We start from the raw sequence: 20,232 nt of genomic DNA, 5'->3' as shown, positions 1-20,232 counted from the left end.
ATCTTAATTATTATAAAGCATCCGTGAAGTGCAAAGTGCCATCCGTGAGGTGTGAAAAAGTGGTCATATTTGAATTGGAAAAAGAATTTAGACGCGAGAGCCAAGAAATCTGTAGCAGCATACCACACGTGTAAAAGGACCTATAGAACAGAGTGTCCAGATTTGGCAATTTTTAGGAAATCATCATTGGCGATTTGTGACGATTTTTTCCCTTCAAATAAATTGTTATCCAATTATAAAAATATACAAAACTTAGTTTTCCACGATAATTTACAGAAGAAGCTAATGAACTGCGTGATAAACTCGACTTAAGAAGCATATTAAAAGACTGTCAAAAATGTTTAATCACCCTAATCGAAGGACTTTTGAAACGATTACCTAGTCAATTAAATAAAAAAGCTTTGATTTTGTCACCAGAAAAGTGTGTGCATCACAAGAGGGCGAGTGTTCAGGGACCTGCCAATTTACTATTTGACTTTGAAGGAAAGAAAAGCAGCGGAAACTGAATATTTAAATCTTCTAACTTTCCCATAGAATTTTTTCAGAACAATTCCATCTGACTCCGAAGAATTTTGGATAATTGCATACGGAGTGAAAACCGCAACAGGCAATAAAATGTTTGGAAATACATATAAGTAAATTCATATTACTAAGATTCGAAATAGGATGAGGTTGGAAAGCCTTAATTCAATAGTTCGAATAAAGTGTTATATGAATGCTAATAGTTTCTGCGACAAAAGGTTTCCAATATCAGACAGTATGTTATCAAGGTTGAGTAGCTCAATATATGACAACAACAGAAATGTAAATCATTCAGACACTATAGGTGATTTTGAAGAAGTTGTGGAAATAGCTGATCTCGCTTTATTTTTTTTTATTTAATTTGTATTTAATTTTTAGCGCCGAGCTCTTAAAATCGGATTGTGCGATTAATCAATTAATATAAGTTATAATAAATTTAATAATTGCGCAGTCCTATTGCAAAATGTGTTGAAACAAATATTTTTAAAAAGAATGCGTATTTTTTAAGAAAATTGTTTGTAGATGACTATTACATAAGTAATTTGTGTTATTTATTGTTACCCTCTGAAGGTATTATATTCTTTTTGGTTTCAAAATCTATATTATACCATGATTTCATTTTTAAAATACATAAAAGATTTGTTAAATGGAATTCATGAATTTTATTTAAAGCAAAAATTTGCGATTTTTGGCGATTTTTTTTCGAAATTGCGCTTTTTTTAACAATCTGGACACCCTGCTTTGGAAAGCAATGGGGACTATCACCGTACTCCATCTATGGCATGTATGTATACCGCAGTTGTCAGACCAATACGGGAGGGCAGCCAAGGAGCCAGCTCAATGGAATTAAAGCTGACATAGAAGCCAGCACTGATAACATTACGCCTGTTTGGGACTTCAATACGAAGGGTAACCATTAGGTTACCAACCAGAGAAGAATGGGATGCAGGACTGGCAATAACCATGTACACTGATGGTTCAAAGACAGTACAAGGAACCGAATCCAGTGTATACTCGAAGGATATGCAGATCAACCGATGCTTTCGTCTACAGAACATCTGTAGTCAGGGGCGGTTCTAGCGGGAGCTGTTTCAATACATAGACGCCATATTATACATACATATGCGCCATATTAAAACGCCCCCTGTGGGTCCGCCACTGACTGACACGTAGTTTAACTCCGAAAAGTTCCGGAAAATATTGAAAACTCCCGAAAAATAAAACACGAAGAATTTCGATAATGCGAAATCGTATGGAAAATCCGAAAATTAAAGAAAACCCCTCGCAAAAGCGTGCATATTAAATACGACAGAACTTAAAAAGTCCAAAAAATACTGAACAGCAGGTTGTCTTTAAAAAAATTCCTATAAATGTATTTATTTATTTGCCAAAAATATCTGAATTTGAGAAATTTTCTTAAGGTGCTTATCACCCGTAACAGAACTTTATGTAAAACAAAATTTATGGGTCGATTATCGATAGCAATCGAACTTCAGTTGCGTTGCTAGTTGCCAAAACGATATTACAGATGGAAACTGGCAACTTTCAACTGACAACTGCAGTTGCTACAAAGTGTGTATACAGGCGACTACATTTTTGTGATTGCTGGGAATGTTTTTGGAGCGCATTTAGGATCGAACATTGAAAAGGGATACTTTTTAATAATTTGAACGATATTAACATTTTGCAATGCAGCTTGCTTTTACAGAATATGGTGAAAATAACAAAAAACAACTTGAAATTTTAGTTCCTGATTGCGCATTTTTTTTTTCTTTATCAACTGAAGCACCTCTTTTAAAACTACCGAGACACCAAGTTTTCCAAATTAAAGTCATTGCTGTGGCACTTCCTTCTGTGAAAAATCGAAGAGGTGCGCAAGCTTTTATGAGCGGAGGTATTGAAGTTGAACGAAGTGGTTCATCTGTTAATTAACCAATTATACTACAGCTTCCTTTGGAAGTTCTCAATATGCTTTGAAAATGAACACAAAACGATAACAAAACAAATACATACATTGAAAGCATTAACTTTTGCTTGCAGTGCAGGCGGTAGCTCCAGAGGATTGGAGTTATCCTTTTAATGTCCTCTGATTGAGGCCGCGTTCGTGCAGTTCTCTTCCTCTTAAACAAATAATTTGGCTGAACTTAGCTTGATTGCTGACTTTTCTCTAAATCTCTTTAATTTAATAATTTAATTTTACTCGCACAGCTTGTTTACAGCCGCTTGCTGGTTGTCGAACTGTCAAATTTCGATTATCGATAACTAAATATACAGCAACTGACAATAGTTGCCATTCGAAATACAAATTTTCTTTCCAGTTGCGTTATCTTTAAGTCAAATTTTGGAAATCGGACCAAGACTTCGTCTAGCTTTCATGTACAATAAATTCGTACAAGTGCCCAGAATAAAAGATGAATTCATTGAAACAGCGCTACGCCCACCTCCAATTTAACGGAACTTTAGCATTTCACCACTAAAACTTTAGCATTAAAAACTAAACGCTGAAAACTAGATATTTGAAATTTTAGAAAAAATATGTACCTCGAAAATATTGTTGCCTTGTCAATGCTGACTTTTTTAGACTTTTTCGAAAACCTTCCATGATTCAATAATACAAGGTTGTGTAATTTGTGACAGCTAAAATTTTGCACTCCTTTATCTAGATTTGTATTTTGGAAGTAGGAGAAAGGGGAAGAACGTGATCGCCTTTTGCGAAAACGGTAGTAGAAAGGTACTACAAAAAGTACGCAAAGTATACAATTAGAAGTAAAGGTGTATTATTAATTCTATGCGAATTTGCAATATATTTGGTGTTTTAATAGAAATACTAAACAATACATAAAAATATGCATTTTTGATTTAAGTTATTCGTCATTTGCTGGAAGAAATCTAGAATACCGACCGTTCAGCTATGCAAAAACGAAAAATGCAGATCAATAGAACTTTTTATGATCATTTCAACCATGCCAAAATTATTTGGCGCAAGTGAAAAATGAAGACGTGCGAAGTGAAGGTTAAATTTCAGTTTTTAGATTTTTTAAATATTAATATCTTATGAACTATACAACCGATTAAAAAATTAATGACGTCACCACCAAGATAATTGATTTGTCTTTCAGCTGATGCACATAATTTATAGCTTTTCGTATTTTTAGACCAAACCCACTAAAAACGAACAAATCGATGGCTGAGTGGAAGAACGACTTATCTCGGCAGCCAGTTCGAAAACGCCCTATCTCAGAACACTTTTCAAGAACGACTACTTCAGAATTTTATTGAAAAACTATCAATCTCAGAATTTTATTGAAAAACACTCTATCTAAGAATTTTGTTGAAGAACGCCCTATCTCAGAACTCGGTTCAAAAACGCCCTATCCCAAACGAAAATACATTGAAAATAAGCTGAAATAGGACGTTTTTGAATCGGCAGCTGAGATAGGGCGTTATGCAACCCAATTCTCAGGTAGGGTGTTTTCCAATAAAATTCTGAAGTAGGGCGTTCTTGAAGAGTTTTCTGAGATAAAGCGTTGTTGAAAAATTTTCTGAGATAGGGCCTTTTCGAACTGGCTGCCGAGATAGGTCGATCTTTCACTCAGCCATCGAAATGTTATTTTTTCATGAAATAACCTTTTTTGAAAAAAACTGCATAATTAATGGTAAAGAAATTACTATTATTTAGAAAGTACAAGTTATTACCTTTAATTCGATATTACATATTTTGTCATTATCTACTTTTGGGTTTCAACAATTTAGTGATAATAAAAAATACAAATAAATAAAGAAAATAAACCTCTTATATCTTCTTTATTTATTACCTGCGCCGAATAAATTTGGTATCGTTCAAATCAGCGTGAAAAGTTCTATCAATCGGTATTTTTGGTTATTTTGTAGCTAAACGGTCGCTATTCTACACTTACTACTTTACTACTAATATCATTAGAAACTGTAGAGTAAGCAACATTCTGCACAAGTAAAGGAGCCGATTTTATGTGAGGAAGCGAGAAGACTGTTTTATTACAAAACCTTTCTATTATTGAATCATGGAAAACATCCAATAATTAAATCAAAGCATCGCTCATATGTATCACTAGAGTAGCTGATTTGATTTTTCAAATTATTTGGACTCAAAAATTTCAAATAGTTCAAATTTTTTTCTCACAAAAATTCTAAATTTTTAAAATCTATGTATTTGCATATAAAACCTTTTTCCATGCAAAACAAGCGATTGAATAGCAGCTTTTGGAACGCTCGCCCAACTCAGCAACACAATCGCTGATTACTGGACCTTGCCAAGGATGGATCAAGGCTTCGAGAAGCAAACAAATTTACTAAGAAAGAAAGTTGCAACAATTTTTATCTTTTCCAATTTAAATTTTTAGTTTTTTTATTTCACATGGCACACTTTGATTGAGAAGAAAAAAATCAGAAAAGTTTTTGACACTTTCGATACCAGAAGCAAATGTGGTTTTTCCACATTTTTTTTATAAGGCCAAATTTCAAACAGTTTTAGCTTATAGCGGTGAACTTTAATAGCAGTGCATAGGCGCCGAACTATTTTTCTACGAATAATTAACTAAATTTTTGGAAAAATTTATTCAACCCTGCAGTGAAAAGCTGAACCAGTATGCACAATTCCAGTTCATGAACTATTACTTAAGGATAAAAGTCATACCAGTTCGTTATGAACCATAATTATACCAGTTCCGCGCAGAAAAAAGTAAACTAGTTGGTAGAAATTCTAGTTCGAAAACTGGTATTAAATGGGAGAGTGATACCAGTTCGTCATGGACTATAATTACACCAGTTCTCCGCAGTGAAATGCCAAACCAGCCAGTATAAATACTAGTTCATTAACCAGTATGTGCTAAAGCGACGGCATACCATTTTGGCGATTTCGAACAACTTATGCGATCAGCGACCTCTGTCTTTGTATAGGCATAACCAGTAAGTAAATTGATTTAAATAATTATTTCAATTTAAATATAAAATAAAAATTGTACATAAATTTAATTTGATTTGGAAAAAAAAAACCTAAATACTCAAATACCATAAAAAATTAAAATAAATAACTTTTTGGTTCTCTTTTTAAAACAATAAATATAAAAATTACACAAGAGATATAAATAAAAAAATAAACAAATAAAAATAAAAGCAAAAATAAAAAGAGATTCGCCCACTGAGATTCGAACTCGGATCTCTTGATTTCGCGTCCCAAAGCTTTACTCTGTCGACCATTGCCACTGTTGCAGCGCCGCGAGCAAAATGACATACTTATGCTTTTCACGGGCGATATACTCCGTCAACTGGTATAATGCTACTAGTATTTCTACTGGTAGCGTGCTGATGCAGGAGCGGACAATTGACATCTCCTATGACACCGCCATGTTAAAAATACCAGTCGCTAACATTGAAAAAGGATACAACGTGAACTAGTTGGGCTGAAACGCAAACTGGTAGCATTCTGGTTCACAACTGGAAGCTTTCCCTGCAGGGAAATAGTATTCAATCACTATTCTAAAGAAATCGTTCACTAAGAGGGCTTTTAAATATTTATACTTCAACTTTTAATCAAAAGAATCACTTCGTTGGTTCAAAACACCATAAGCAACAGGGCACGGAAGTCACGCGATATGGTGCCGTTATTATATCCACACATATCTATAGCACATGGGCCATTTAAATTCCTATTTTCTAGACCCCAGGATACAAATCACAACAGCCTTTCGTAGAACTTGACGTAATATAGGTTTGAAGAATCTAGCGACGGTGAGTCTCATAGACAGTGAATCCCATAGAGCATATCCAAATTATAGATGTAGCGACAGCACAAAACTTTTTAACTCTTTTAACGCCTTTTGTTATCCTTTCAAGTTAGTAGAGTTCTTAATGGCTGTATTTCTTTATTCATTTTGAACGTTTGGAATAAACTTTTTTGTTTACTTATTCTTTAGAACGTTCCTGATGATACGTTAACGTATATTTCAAACGCATTCTGTTTATTCCGGCTGTGAAATGGGATTATCCGGAATGTATAAAGAAACGCAGCCAATATTTGAGTTTTATACATTTTCTGTCGAAACTTTAGACTTCAAGTGTCATTGCCACTAGAGATGGGCGCGTGAGTGATTTTTGTTCACGTTCACGCACACTCACGGTGATGGTTTTGTAAATCACGCATACTCACGTTTTGTTATATTCTTTTCAATCACGTTCACGCGCGCTCACGATGCCTATTTTATAATCACGACGCTCACGCAGGTTTTCTCACGAAAATTTTTTTCAAATCGAAACTTTATTTATATAAATAGCATTCCATATACATATGTAAATAGGCTTTTATCACACAAGAATTCGTTACAAAAGCTTCGCCAAACGCCTAGCAAGAGATGAATGCACAAACTCGTTTTACAAATTTCAGATATAATATAGTGCTTATCATAACTTTACGACACTCATACTGTGAGGAGATTTTTTAGAAATATTTTGAGTAAGTTCTTACCGATGATTTTTCGTTTTTTTTTTCTTTTTTTGACGGTATTGCTCATTTTCTCCACATAAAAAAACGACGAAGAAACTGAGTGACATCGTAAAAAAAAATGCCAAAAATCAACGGTAATGGTACTTTACACTTCCACTTTATTAAAAAGTCTTAAATTTGTATAGTCGATGTTTTCACCAAACAGTCGTGTACATCCGTCTTTCCTCTAGAATTCTGCCTGAAGCAGAAAAAACTCTTTCACTAGTTGATGAGCTAGCTGGTCTAAATTTTGCCTTGAAAAGCTTCTAAGAAGTGGCGAATCTTAAGCTTTCTCACAAAATTTTAAGGCATTGTCGCAACTTTGGTTTCGGCATTAATGTCTTAATTTTTAGCTAAAAATGCACGTATTTATGTATGAAAAACGGTAACGTCAGCAAAAATTTCAGTCACGCACGATCACGGAAATGATGACGTGATTTTTCTCTCTAAAGCACTCACGCTCACGCGTGAAAGAGCTTGACACAACGTGTCACGTAGAAAGCACGAGTTTTGTCAATCTCTAATTGCCACATATACTTGCAACACTTTAGAAAAGATGTCCGTCGGTATTTATACCGACAATAAATACCTAAGCGGAATATTACGAATTACGAAAACAGTGTCTGTTAGTTTACAGTGCTGCTAATGTTTATAAGAATAGATATCTTTAATCGACCGTGACCGTACCTGTGGACTATCCAACGCCAGACCGAATAAAGGATTGTTTGGCACATATCCCGTTTCTGGTTCCACTGGAGCGCCATTTGAGACATCGCACGATATGTACATAGCTCCACCCTCTTGATCTTCCAGAGAATCTGTAAAATATATATAAATTAATTAAGAATTATGTTACTTCTTAAGGGATGCTGCGAGCATCTTCAATCAACCACCTCTAAATGCAGGTAAAATATAAATATACATATGTATGTATATATGGGCAGAAGTGTATGTGTGTTTGAATGTTTGTTTGTTTTCATACAGGGCGAGTCAACCAGCTCCTAAATTGAAAAATATTAAAATCGGAATAGGATGATCTCCACCAGATATACCTAAATTGATTAATCGTTTAACCAAAATTATTATTTTTATAATTTTCCAAAACTTCCTACATTTACAATTTCAAGAAAAAATTCTACTTAAACATTATCAAGATTCGATTGCGCATAAATGCATATAAAAACGAGATTCAACAGAACTGCCTTTAAGAAAAAGAAATACGACCTGTGAAAATTGGTAATATGCCACTGTACCTTGACTCCTCCCAATGTGCACACACCCTTACATATGGCAAGCCATGTAAATGTCTATCGTTGTATTGCCTCGCGAATTGCTATGCGCAATGCACAAGCGCAAGAACAACAAAGCCATACCCACATATATACACACATAGGTATGTACATTTCTACATGCATAAAGCCGCTCAAACATATGCTGCCATTTCATTCAGCTGGTTCCAAAAAGCAGGTTTGTATTTTTATGGACCAAGGAAGCATTGAATTTTAACAGCGGTGCAGATGTAGCATAAATAGCTTTACAAATCTTGATCTTAATAAGTATAGAATGGAACTGCCTAAAATTGTTGATTCTTTATGGAGTATACAACTTTATAAAAACCATAATTCTTCTGTTGCGAATTTCTTCAAAACACTGTTTTTTAATAAACACTGGAATGAATTTTTTGATATTGTAGTTGCCTTTAAATTCTACTTGGATCTTAGTGCATAATCTACCGAGCTTCGTACAAATCGGACTTCGAAAAAAAATTATTTAGTGCCTTTCTGTATCAAGGTAACGATATTTACATATCGATGGTCCTATGCAATAACGAGACAATTCAAAATTCGATAAATAAATACTCGTTCTACTCGTAAATCGCTCATGTCTCTAATTCTTTTCTTATCCATGTCGAATGCTTAGAATAACTACATTAATCCTTATTACCTACTTTAGTATGAATTAGACTTGAATTTTACAAGGCTTAGAGACATAAGACACTTAACAGTAGGAAGGGATTTGATTTTTTGAATTTTGAAAAACTACCTAATAGTTAAAATAAACAAAGCTTATAAAAAACAAAAATTTAAAAGAAGGAAAATGTAATTTAAAAAAAGTTAATATATATATATATATGTATATTAAAGTAAATAATGAGAATTTTCGGTTTATAATAGGGTACCTACCTAATTAAAAAGTGAACTAATGAAGAAAATAAAAAGAAATTGTTTTTTATAACTGCAAAGAGACTTCTCACAAACTTGAGAAGATTAAAATAGATTTTCTTATGAAAGCAAATATAAAAGACAGTATTTTCAAAATAAATATAACCAAATTTTTTTTGTTCTTAGAATTTTGTTTTCTTGCCGTTTGTCGAGAAACTTTGATGGATACAATCTTTTATGTATATTTCTGGCAGGGGATTCAGCAGTCGATGTACTGGAAGATTTTATGCTTTTATGGAAAATTTTGTCGTATAAAATTAAAAACAAAAACTGGTATGAATGATACTGTTTTAACAGATTTTTTTAATTTTTTATTTTGATTTTCTTGCTGGGTTGCGTATAATAAAATGTAATGATTACATGCACATATTATTTACATGCATATAGATACTTGCATAGATGTGGGAAAATAACCCAACATAATATTTTAGTGGAGAAGTAGTTGCCAAATATTTATGAGACAACGAAAAAAAATTGCATCTAAAAATTCCTTGACCGACAGGAGAAAGTTCTGATAACAAAAAAAAAGTGAGCCGTGTAAGCACTTCCATAACAAAAATTCGGTAAATGGGAAGCTTATGTTTCCGTCAAACACGATGCAAGCCTTTGAAAATTTCACTGCAGAATTTCACTTATTCTGCAGTGGCTTACCTAAAATACTGCTGGGAGATTTTTGCCTTTATATCTACTAATGCATGCTATTGGCTTAGGGTGGTAAAATCTTATTTGCAAATTAATTGGTGTGATATATTTTTGACTTTATGCGGCATATCGGACTATATGATAAGATATCCCCAAGTAGATTTATTTCATTTTAAATCAATTATCTAACGAAATTTTATACATACAAAAGTATGTATGTACATATGCTCGTATATGTACACTTGTGGTCAGCTGATTAAGTTAAGTGACATTTTGACTAGTTTTGCCTATTTTTTTTTTTTTTTGTTTAATTTTTTATAAAGCCAGCTTATATCAATTTATAACTTCTACAGAAATTATAAAAATTCAAAAAACTTTAACAATTTTGAAATGTGGATTTATGTAATGCTGGTTATGTGCTGTTTTAGACTTTTATAAAAACATTATAAACATAAAACAATAGATAAATAGGCAAAACTGGTCAAAATATCACTTCACTTAATCAGCTGACCACATTTTTTTTTTGTATTCTTAAACGCTATTGTTTATTTACGTTTATTGAATCAATATTTCAGCTGCATTCCAATTAACATTCAAAGATAGATATTTAGATAAATTTAGTGGATGAAGTCATCCAAGAAATTCTTCCACTATAGCGCAGACCGACTAAAGAATACAAGAAACACGGTGCCGAACAAATCTAAATGTATAACTAAGATTACTGTTTATTTATGTTGTTAAAAATTAAATACGGATTCACATTTATAATAATTGATTAATAACTCATAATTTTCGCAATTTTGTATAAAAGTCGAGTCGAAAAAAATTACAAGCTGAAACACCAGCGAGCTGAAATCTCGAGTGGAAAAATCAATAATTCTCGAAACGCCAACGACTCGAAAAATAAAACTTATAGAATCTCCAACGATTAGAAAAATTAAATATTCTCGAATCGTCAGCAATCCGCAGAAAAAAATTTCTCGAATCTCCAACGATTCGAAAAACTAGTAATACGCGATTCGCTAACGATAGGTGACTCTCCTACGAATTCAAATTCGCCGATCTATCGCCGCGAAGTATCGTCTCGATAATTCTATCAGAAAAAACGAGCTAATCTCGAATTCGAGGCGAATTCGTTGTGTTTATTGGGTTTCACTTGAAAGACGGACAGGGGTCATCTGACTCCTTTTTATATTTGACTGCCAAAATATTTATTTTGCAAGTTATATTTCTGAATTGGTAGTTTGTAACAATTATTAAAAATATTTTATTGGACTTGTCAAAGTCGCTTGACGCCGACTGCCATTCCCATTACTAGAAGATATTGAGCTCCCACAGGAGGTCCGCTATTATTTAAGTTGTATGTCTGGAAGCATCCTCAGCCACCGGAGGGAGTTTCAGTGACCTCATATGCCGACGACGGTTCATTATTGGCGTCCGCGAATGGAATTGATGACATTTGCTCGAAAGTAAACGACTACCTCCTTTTACTTACCCACTTGTTCAGTGCAGGGGGTGTAATAACCCTCTCCCTGACGAAATCAACTGCGACCCACTTCACCACCTGCACGTCCTGTCCTTCGTCAGGCTGTAACTGAGCATTCACGTCGGTGGCACACCAATTTTGGCGGTTTTTTTAAATCAAAGGATGCTTTTTTTCATAACAGTTTGCATTTAACAAAAGCAAAAAATTGACAATATGTACAAGAATACATACATAAATTAATACACAAAACGTTTTCGCTCATAACGATTGAATAGCCTCTACACATGCTATGATGACTCATGCTTACGACGTAATACCGAAGTACTATTAAAACTACTATATCTCGAGAAAGAAAAATCGAATTGCAACACACGAAAATAATGCCCTAAGTAGAAATGAGCAAAAAATTTGATGTTTTCATTATATAACCTCAAATATCGCAAAAACCCGTGTTTTTGGCAATCTGGGGGTAGGATATCTAAAAATTCGAGTACTAGAGCAATTGTGCGGCCAGATGTGTTTTATTCAGGTGGTAAAAAAATCAAAATTTGTACAAACAATTAGAAAAGAAAAAAAGAAATCCTTAACCGGGACCACTTTGGGATTCACTGCTCTAACCCGGCGTAAACGGCTTTAAGAGGAGTTCGATCACAAACAGCGTGACACGCGATTTTTATATATGTATTAGATTGAAGTCGGTCTTGTTTTTTGCTTAAAAATTAGCTGTTATAATTTTTTGTCTGTTTTACTGTTGCGGCGAATATCACCCGGCGGCATCGCTCCGACCGACGAAATTCGTACAGCGATTTGGTTCTGTTTATAATTTAAGCTGGCGATATGTAGGTATGTAGTATGTGTATATTGTCTTATATATAGGTTTAAAATTAAGAACAAAAGTTTCTACTATACAGTTATAAATCAAAAATGCATAGAACACCCTAATACGTACTTACACATACATACATACATTTTGTGTAACATCATGGTGGATTTATGGCATTTACTTTGTTGCGCGGAACAATGGCGGATGAATTTTTCGAAACCATAGGCATAGTAACGAATGATGTGGCAGGAAATAGTCAAGTGCATACACACACGCGCACATTAGCATGCATACATACATACATACTTGCTTTGGAATATTCTTAGTACATGTGTATGTATATAAATGTGTACTTATGCACATACATATGTATGTATATTGTATTAAATCTAAAAAATTCTTGCACTTACCCAGAATTATATTCAAGAGTTTGAAACTTTTATATAGCAATCCCATGACATGTTTTCTCCTCTAAGTAACGTGATTTCTTTGATCGTTTTATTTCTAGTTTTTCTACGCTTCATTTTGCGTCGATTTGTGCCGCCTGCAATCAAATATGTGTATGTAAGTATTACATATGCACATAAGTATATAATAGATATGTATGTACATATATATAGTTGAATCAAATCACTTGCTACTCTTCATCCATTTATATTTGTACTAATTTTATAAACTTTTTGTTAACGTTTTTGTACATTTATGAGTATTAAGTTTATTTATTTAAGTAAACGATTTTCTAGTCATTCATGCACATATGTACATACAATTCGCGGTTTAACTAGTTAGTTGTCATCCTATATTAGTCTGAAGCGATGTATGTTATATTCGTAGCTAAGCTGGGTCATTGTCGAACATTGCTGAAACTTCAAATGCATCAAAAATTTATTGGCTAATCAAGAAATAAGAAAAATAAAACTGCGCTCACTAGGCATCAAACCGGCAAGATGCCGTAAGTTTCGTTATGTGAAATGAAATAAATAAAATAAAAGAACTTCTTTAACAACTTCCGGTGAGGAGCCATATACCTACGGTGACCATATTAACCAACGTAAAATAAAGGACATTTTTTCAAAATGATTTGGAAGTACGTACATACAACTTGTATGATAAAAGTACCTTGCCCATATCGTAATTTAAGTCAAATATTTACCATTTAATTATATTATTTAATTGTAGATGTACCAAAATGCGTTTCCATAATTCATACTGCGCGACGAAGCCAGCACACAGTGGTTCAAAATTCGAATTCAATGTTCATAATCCACTTTTTTTACTAAAATCAAAAAAAAAAAAATATTTATTTTGGTGAACCTTTTTTTATAACATTTCAAAATTTTTTTGTGTATTTTTTTGTTTTGGGAGAACCATACAATTATTTTCAACTAGCTTTTGTTATGTAACATTTATTAACTGGAACAGAAGAATACATTTTCTTCAAAGCTGCTACTTTTTGTGCATTTTGCACTAAAAAATTTAATATAATCAAATTAAAATTCAGAAATCAGGCTCAACTGGTCTCTTGCAAATATTCTAAGCTTTCATAAAAAATAACAATTAATCAAATTAAGCGAAAAGTGAAGTGAATGAATGTCAGTTTTGAACCACTGTGCAGCAGGGGGTTTATTGTTCTCTTTCAGTGGAACTGGAAACTCAGGGTGCAAAGCGATCCTGGGCACAACTTTCCCTATGCTTTATAGATTGTTCAAAGATTACCGATTAAATAGAAACCCTTAAGTGGGGTGCGAAACAAACTGGCGAAAGTTTTCATTATATTTTATAAAGGACATTTTTATTTTTCATATTCTGCGTTTAAAAATTTACCTCTGAAAAATGCAGAGCCGATTTAAAGGACAGTTTAAGAAATAACGAACAAAAGGCGTCCTTTATTTTGAAAAAAAATTATAAAGGACAGGGGGTTAAAATAAAGGACTGTCCTTTAAAATAAAGGACGGACGGTCACCGTACATGTACCTGTAGTGTTGCTAATTGTAGATATGTTCTTTGACATGATATCTACCGACGAGGTTGATGTCTAGACTAGGCTTTATAGAAACTTTGATTATAGCAAATGTGTTTGGACAAACAAGAAAGCAAGTTGATAAAAGCGTGATAATGATAATAATAAAAAAATAGAGATAATATAAGATTTGTAAATACACCAGATTATTTTTAAACTAATAAATAACTATTTTTCATTTGTTATTTGCTTTTGTTATGGTTCTGCAAAAATTTGTTGTGCATTATTAATGGAGTTTTATTTTATTTATTTTTTTTTTCAGTCTCAAGCTCAATATAAATTTGTCAACATAAATTGTTATTAGGCCACAATATAATAAAGAAAAAATACTTAAGAATGAGTACGCCTTCAAGTTAATATTCTAAAAATATATAAGGTATTCACTATGGTAAACTTTAAAAGCTTAAATAAATGTCCAGAGTACTTGAAACCACAACCGTCTTTTTTGTAACACTATGAAAATTCAGAATATGAATTTTAAGGCACCTTACTAACCCCTTAATATATTTTTAGCCGTTAAAAGTTTACGACATACAACAATACGACATTTACGACACCGTTGTGAATACCCCAATAACATAATTAAAAATAACAGCAACTAAATGATCGAGTATTTGGGCTGACTAAATGAAAAAGTGGAACTTAGGTTAGCGGGTAAGACCGCAGTGTACGGACTTTACCACTTTATTGGTAGATCTACCAACTTTTTAGCTGTATTTTATGTTCTACCATTTTTTACCAACAAAGGCTGTAAATCGGCCGATATTTTCCATAATAAAAAAAGGGATTTAAATGAACACAGTAAATGCATATTTTGTCATCGAATACACCTAAAATAAAATTAGAAAGTTAGCTCTGACCATAACTAATTTAAAAGTGAAATTATTATTATTATTATATATTTCTTAAAAAAAAATCTACCTACTTCTAGCATTCTTTGTATATAAAATCTACCAATATTAATTTTCGAATATCGAAGCCCGTGCACTGGTAGTACCACTAGCTTTGAACGCGAAAGAAGTGTGATGAGGATATGTGATGATCTCCGATATTTGTAACAGTTTTCCCACACAAAAAATCATTAATGACGGCCTCAAGCTCAATTAGAAAATTTGTTAATAAAAAATATATATACTAACCATGGATAATTGCGCAATTTTTTTGGCGCTAGCTCAATAACGCCAGCGCCACCTGTGGTGTCAGCGCACTAACCCAGCGCAATAGCGCAGTGTATTGAATTGAACACGGCGCCATCTGACTGTCACCACAGTACCCATCGTCATACAGTGCAGTACACCATACAGTGGTGTCATGTCTATTATTTCTATAAGCGCTGAGCAACGCTTGTACCGCCAACTGAATTTAATTGCTAGGAATGTAGTAAATGCCACGATATTCTATCATTCTTGATTAAAAGCTTTAAATTTGCGTTCTCAACACTCAAATGCAAAAACAAAGTACGTGTAAATTTTCAAAGAGTTAAGGCGAATTGTGTGTGTGCCTCTTATATTGCTTGGTGTTAATGGCGCTGGCGCTTTCCATTTACTGGTGTTGGCACGGCAACTCCGGCTATGGTGTTAACGCAATTGCGCCGCGCAGCGCAGTGTTACCCATGCCTAATATATACCTATTTGAGTAGTCCACTCGCAAACAGCGTTAAAGCTCAGTTATGCAAGACTTTGACTTGACTTGACTTGGAAATTTAATATCTGGCAAATGAGCACCGCGTGTTTGTAGTTACCCTCAAAAAAACAACTTCACTTAGAAACTCTGAGACATATAGATTTGTAAGTTAAATTTCCAATTGCAAAGAGTGACGTGAGAGAATCATGCTGCCATTTCATTCTTTAATAAAATCCCTACAAATATGCCACAAGAATATACATTTTTTATAAATGTAATTCATCTGGCAATCGAAAAACACAAACTTTCAAGTGAAGACAGAAAATATAATAAAAAAATCACAATTTGAACGGGTAAATACATTTATTTTTATTGTAATTATTTATCTATTACCAAACCAAACAAATTAAAAGTTTACAATTTACGTATACAAATATGTACAAGTGCTGAAAATAAAAAAAAAGAGCAAATATAATATAATAAACATAAAATTTGAAAAAACGACTACGACAACAAGTAACATTTAAATTGAATCTTTTTTATTACATGAAACTTTGGATAAATAAGAGCCTGATAAAATTATAACATAACATAACATGATATAAGGTAACATTAGCAGTCTATTCGACCTAAAGCAGTTTTCTAAGTTCATCAGAAGATGGAGACTTACGAAAATTTTTAAATAACTATGATAACGACTTTTGCAAGAGTAGTTAACAATTGATGCATTTTTTCAGAATATACAAAGATTTTGTGCACTGGGTTGTAAGTGGACATGAAACTACTTTAAATACTGGTACGTTATCTACCAAAAACTAAAGATCGAAAAAAATTTTACATAGCGCACTAGAGTGGTCGAACAAATTAACATTAACCCCTCGTCGGGTGCAACTGATCTGTGATTTTTTTACTTCGCCGTGCCTCTTTTGAATTGCTCTATACAGCAAAACTACTCATTTTTTGTTTGACTCCCAGAACGAGAAGTTATGCGGAATTTTATCTAGGAACCCCATTGCGCCCAAACTCGTCAAATGTATTATATTAATTATTTTTAGATTTATTTTATTAAATTTTATTCTTCATCTAAAATTAGCTATTATTTACATGTCCTTGAGTTGAATCTTTATGGAATGTTTGCATTTTTTCTACACGATTTTACGTCGTGCGTCTTACCTTTTGATTTTTTAATTTTATTTTAAGATTTTTGCAGTGGCTGCTAAATTTGTGTCATATATAAATGGATTTTTACGAAAATGTTTACATTTATTTCTCTTCAACATCCCTAAATGTCGTGCCAGTATTCCCCAGATATATAAACAATTTAGTTGTTTGTTTAGTTTGTGTTTTTAAAAGTGTGCCAGCTAGACACATTGCGCCCGAAATTGACAGTCACCATATTGCGCCTGACGAAAAGTTAACATATTGTGAAGTTTTAGCATATAGTTTTTCTTTTGTGTTATTTAATTTTGGTTATTTTTTTACAAAACTATAGTATAACTTTCAAACTTTGTGCAATATTAAAAGAAAAATCAACAAACTACCGTAAAGTTTTCGAGCTTTTTAATTAGCTTTACTATAAAGAGTTTGAGTGCCAAGTTTTGCAGCCCATTATTTTCTAGTAGAATAGAGTACAAGTTTGAAATGGCTAAAAATTACCGTTGATTTTTTAGAATATATTTTGTGAGAGATGTTACGGTTTTCTTTTATATAAAAATAAATTGTGTGTATTCGTTATATTAGAGCAAAGAGCAAAAGATCCCCCTCCAAAAGCTAAATACTCTTTTTTTTTATAAATAGGTTTTTTATATTTTTAATAGTTCAGATATGAAGATCGCAAATTATTTAATTGAGAACCAAAAAATGGTGAAGAGGGTGAGCTAGCGAAAATTGACAAATTATCTTTAAAACAAATTATCTTTAAAAGTTAAACAAGAACAAAATGAGAAAAAAGGTTCGGTAACATTTCCGTAAAGAACACAATGCGAACAAAACTCTCGGAAACGTTCTCAAGTAAAACAGAATCACAACGAAACTTTCTGGAACGTTTCCAATGAGAACGAAAGTATCGAAAACATTTGCACGGAGAATCAAATAACAATAAAAGTCGGGGAAACGTACTGCTAGAGAATACAACGGGAACAGAGGTTTTGAGAACTTAACATTAAGAATGAGATGGTATTGGGATGAAAAATCATTTCAGTGAAAACCGTGATTGTTAACTCTAGGTCAGAGAAAATCTGGATCATTTAAAGTTCCAGATTGTTTATCATTAGGGGGAACTGTCCATTATAGAACAATTTCTCATTTCCGGTGCAAGAAAAGTTTGTGTCTTAAGTCTTTCGTTTGCATAACTAACTTTCAGTTCTTTTTTGACTACTTTTAATATTCAAACATTTCAAACTAATGAACCCCAAGTGAAAAATTTTTTTCTCGCTTCCATTTTCACGAATAGTTCAGAGAAGATTTATTCCCGTTTTGTTTTCTGTCAGAAAGTTCCTGAGACTTTAGTTCCAAATTGTTATTCGGGCGAAAGTTCCTAAGACTTTGGTTCCAGTTTTTTTTCTTTTTCGAAAGTTCCGGAGATTTTTGTTCTCACTTTTTTCTTTTCAAAATGTCCCCGAAAGTGTTTTTCGCAATTTTGTTCTTTTTGGTAACGTTCCATAGGGTTTTGTTCTTATATAATTCCCATTTAGAACGTTCTCGACAGGTTTCTACGAGAACTACATTTAGTTTCGATCATACATTTTATTCTTGGTCCCTGAAAAGGCATAGGTACTCCAGTAATTTAATAGGAAGTGAGTTAATAATAGATTAAAGTGTGCCAGAGTACTCTGTAGAGTTTTACAATATTATTGAAAATAACACGAAATCGATTTCAGCGACGAAAAGCACATAAATTTAATTGGTCTCACTTACTTTTAGAAATTCATACATATATACCCCCTCTCCATATATTGTTATTCATGAATTTTTGATGCAATTTTTTTTTTCATTATAGACCCCACCAAGCTTTCAGAAAAATAAGAAAAGTAAAAAAATTAATATTACTGACCTAATCATCATCCTGATCAACCCCCTGCCCCACGTCATCAAAATAAGCAACCCCAAGGCCCCCACCCTTATTGGGTGTTTACGTAATACTTGGATAGTCCCCAATGGTCTAACAAGTGTCGCTGTTTTTCGTTACGGGCACAAAATTTACTTCTAGGGAAAAAAGAGCTTACTTTACTTTTCAAAATTTTAAAATAAACAGGCAGGTTCTGCAATCCACTTCAGCGTAAATTTCGACAAAACTCAACTTTAATCCATCATTCGGGCTTCTGTGTTTCACTTCACGAGTTTTATTTCCACTTTCTCGGAAAGTGAAACACAAGCAAAAATTAAGGATTCAAGTGAGTACTTGCATACTTATTTTCTGGGAAAACTAAAGCATAACCAAATATAAGAACATTAAGAATTTTCGTTTCCGAACAAAATAATGACACCAATCTACAAAAATCACTCTCAGTAAATGATTCATATTTCTACATTATGTTTGGGTCGCTAAATAGATATATCCACGTTTTTTTCGTTTTTTTTTTTTTTAATGGGTTCTTAAAGGCCAAAAACTTTAATTAAAATAAAACTAAAAACCTCAATTTGATTTAAATCAAACAATTTTGACCACGTAATGAATAGCCTGGGATGCGCCCATAATTTGGTAAAAATTACGCAACGGCCAAACCTATAATCAATCGTTGGTTTCTCAAATAAATGTCTGCTTCTACAATATAAAAAACTTACAAATACATATGAGCGAACAAATGAGTTAAGTGAAGCGATAGGGTCTTAGATTTTTGCCGTTCAAAATCAACTTCTCGGGCGAGGCGAGACTCTAGCATACGTTCCAAGACTTTTTTGTCAGGGTTTTTACAATATCTGCGGTATACATGTGTTTGTACATATATAACATAATATATTTCATTTTCATTTCATTTCATTTCATTTATTATAAAATATAACATTAGCACAATAAGATCCCAATGATCTTTTATAGTACAACTGTAACTTATAATAAAGAATTACAATATGTTAATGTTTAAAATTAAGTAATATATAAGTCAAAAACAGGAACAACAAAAACTTACAAAACTCTATAGAGAATCACAGGTGGAGCATAAGGAAAAACATAATAATGTATTGATTAGCCTAGCGAGCCTCAGAGGAAAGGGTATAACTTTGGATATGAAATAGCATTTTAACGAAAATAAGAATACAAAACACTCTTAAAGTTGCTTATGTTCAAACTATTACGAATATGAGATGGAATCGAGTTCCAGGTGCGAATAGCATTAACAAAAAATAGTCTTGCAGATGTTAGATAATTATAGTTGGGCA

At 32.9% G+C, this 20,232-nt stretch overlaps 1 protein-coding gene across 1 annotated transcript in view; it reads right to left on the bottom strand.

The window, feature by feature from the left end:
- gl (glass) overlaps positions 1-20,232 on the bottom strand; it is a 31,133-nt gene that overhangs the window by 7,741 nt on the left and 3,160 nt on the right. The window contains exons 2-3 of the mRNA XM_017616960.1: positions 12,623-12,756; positions 7,727-7,857 (exon numbers count right to left, since the gene is read on the bottom strand). Coding sequence (XP_017472449.1) covers positions 7,727-7,857; positions 12,623-12,668 — 177 coding nt within the window. The 5' untranslated portion in view covers positions 12,669-12,756. The remainder of the gene's footprint in view (positions 1-7,726; positions 7,858-12,622; positions 12,757-20,232) is intronic.

This window comes from Rhagoletis zephyria, unplaced genomic scaffold (assembly GCF_001687245.7).
Source record: "Rhagoletis zephyria isolate East Lansing unplaced genomic scaffold, Rhagoletis_zephyria_1.1 Rzeph_scaffold_01309, whole genome shotgun sequence".
Classification (NCBI taxonomy): domain Eukaryota; kingdom Metazoa; phylum Arthropoda; class Insecta; order Diptera; family Tephritidae; genus Rhagoletis; species Rhagoletis zephyria.
This window is presented reverse-complemented; position numbering and strand designations above follow the sequence as displayed.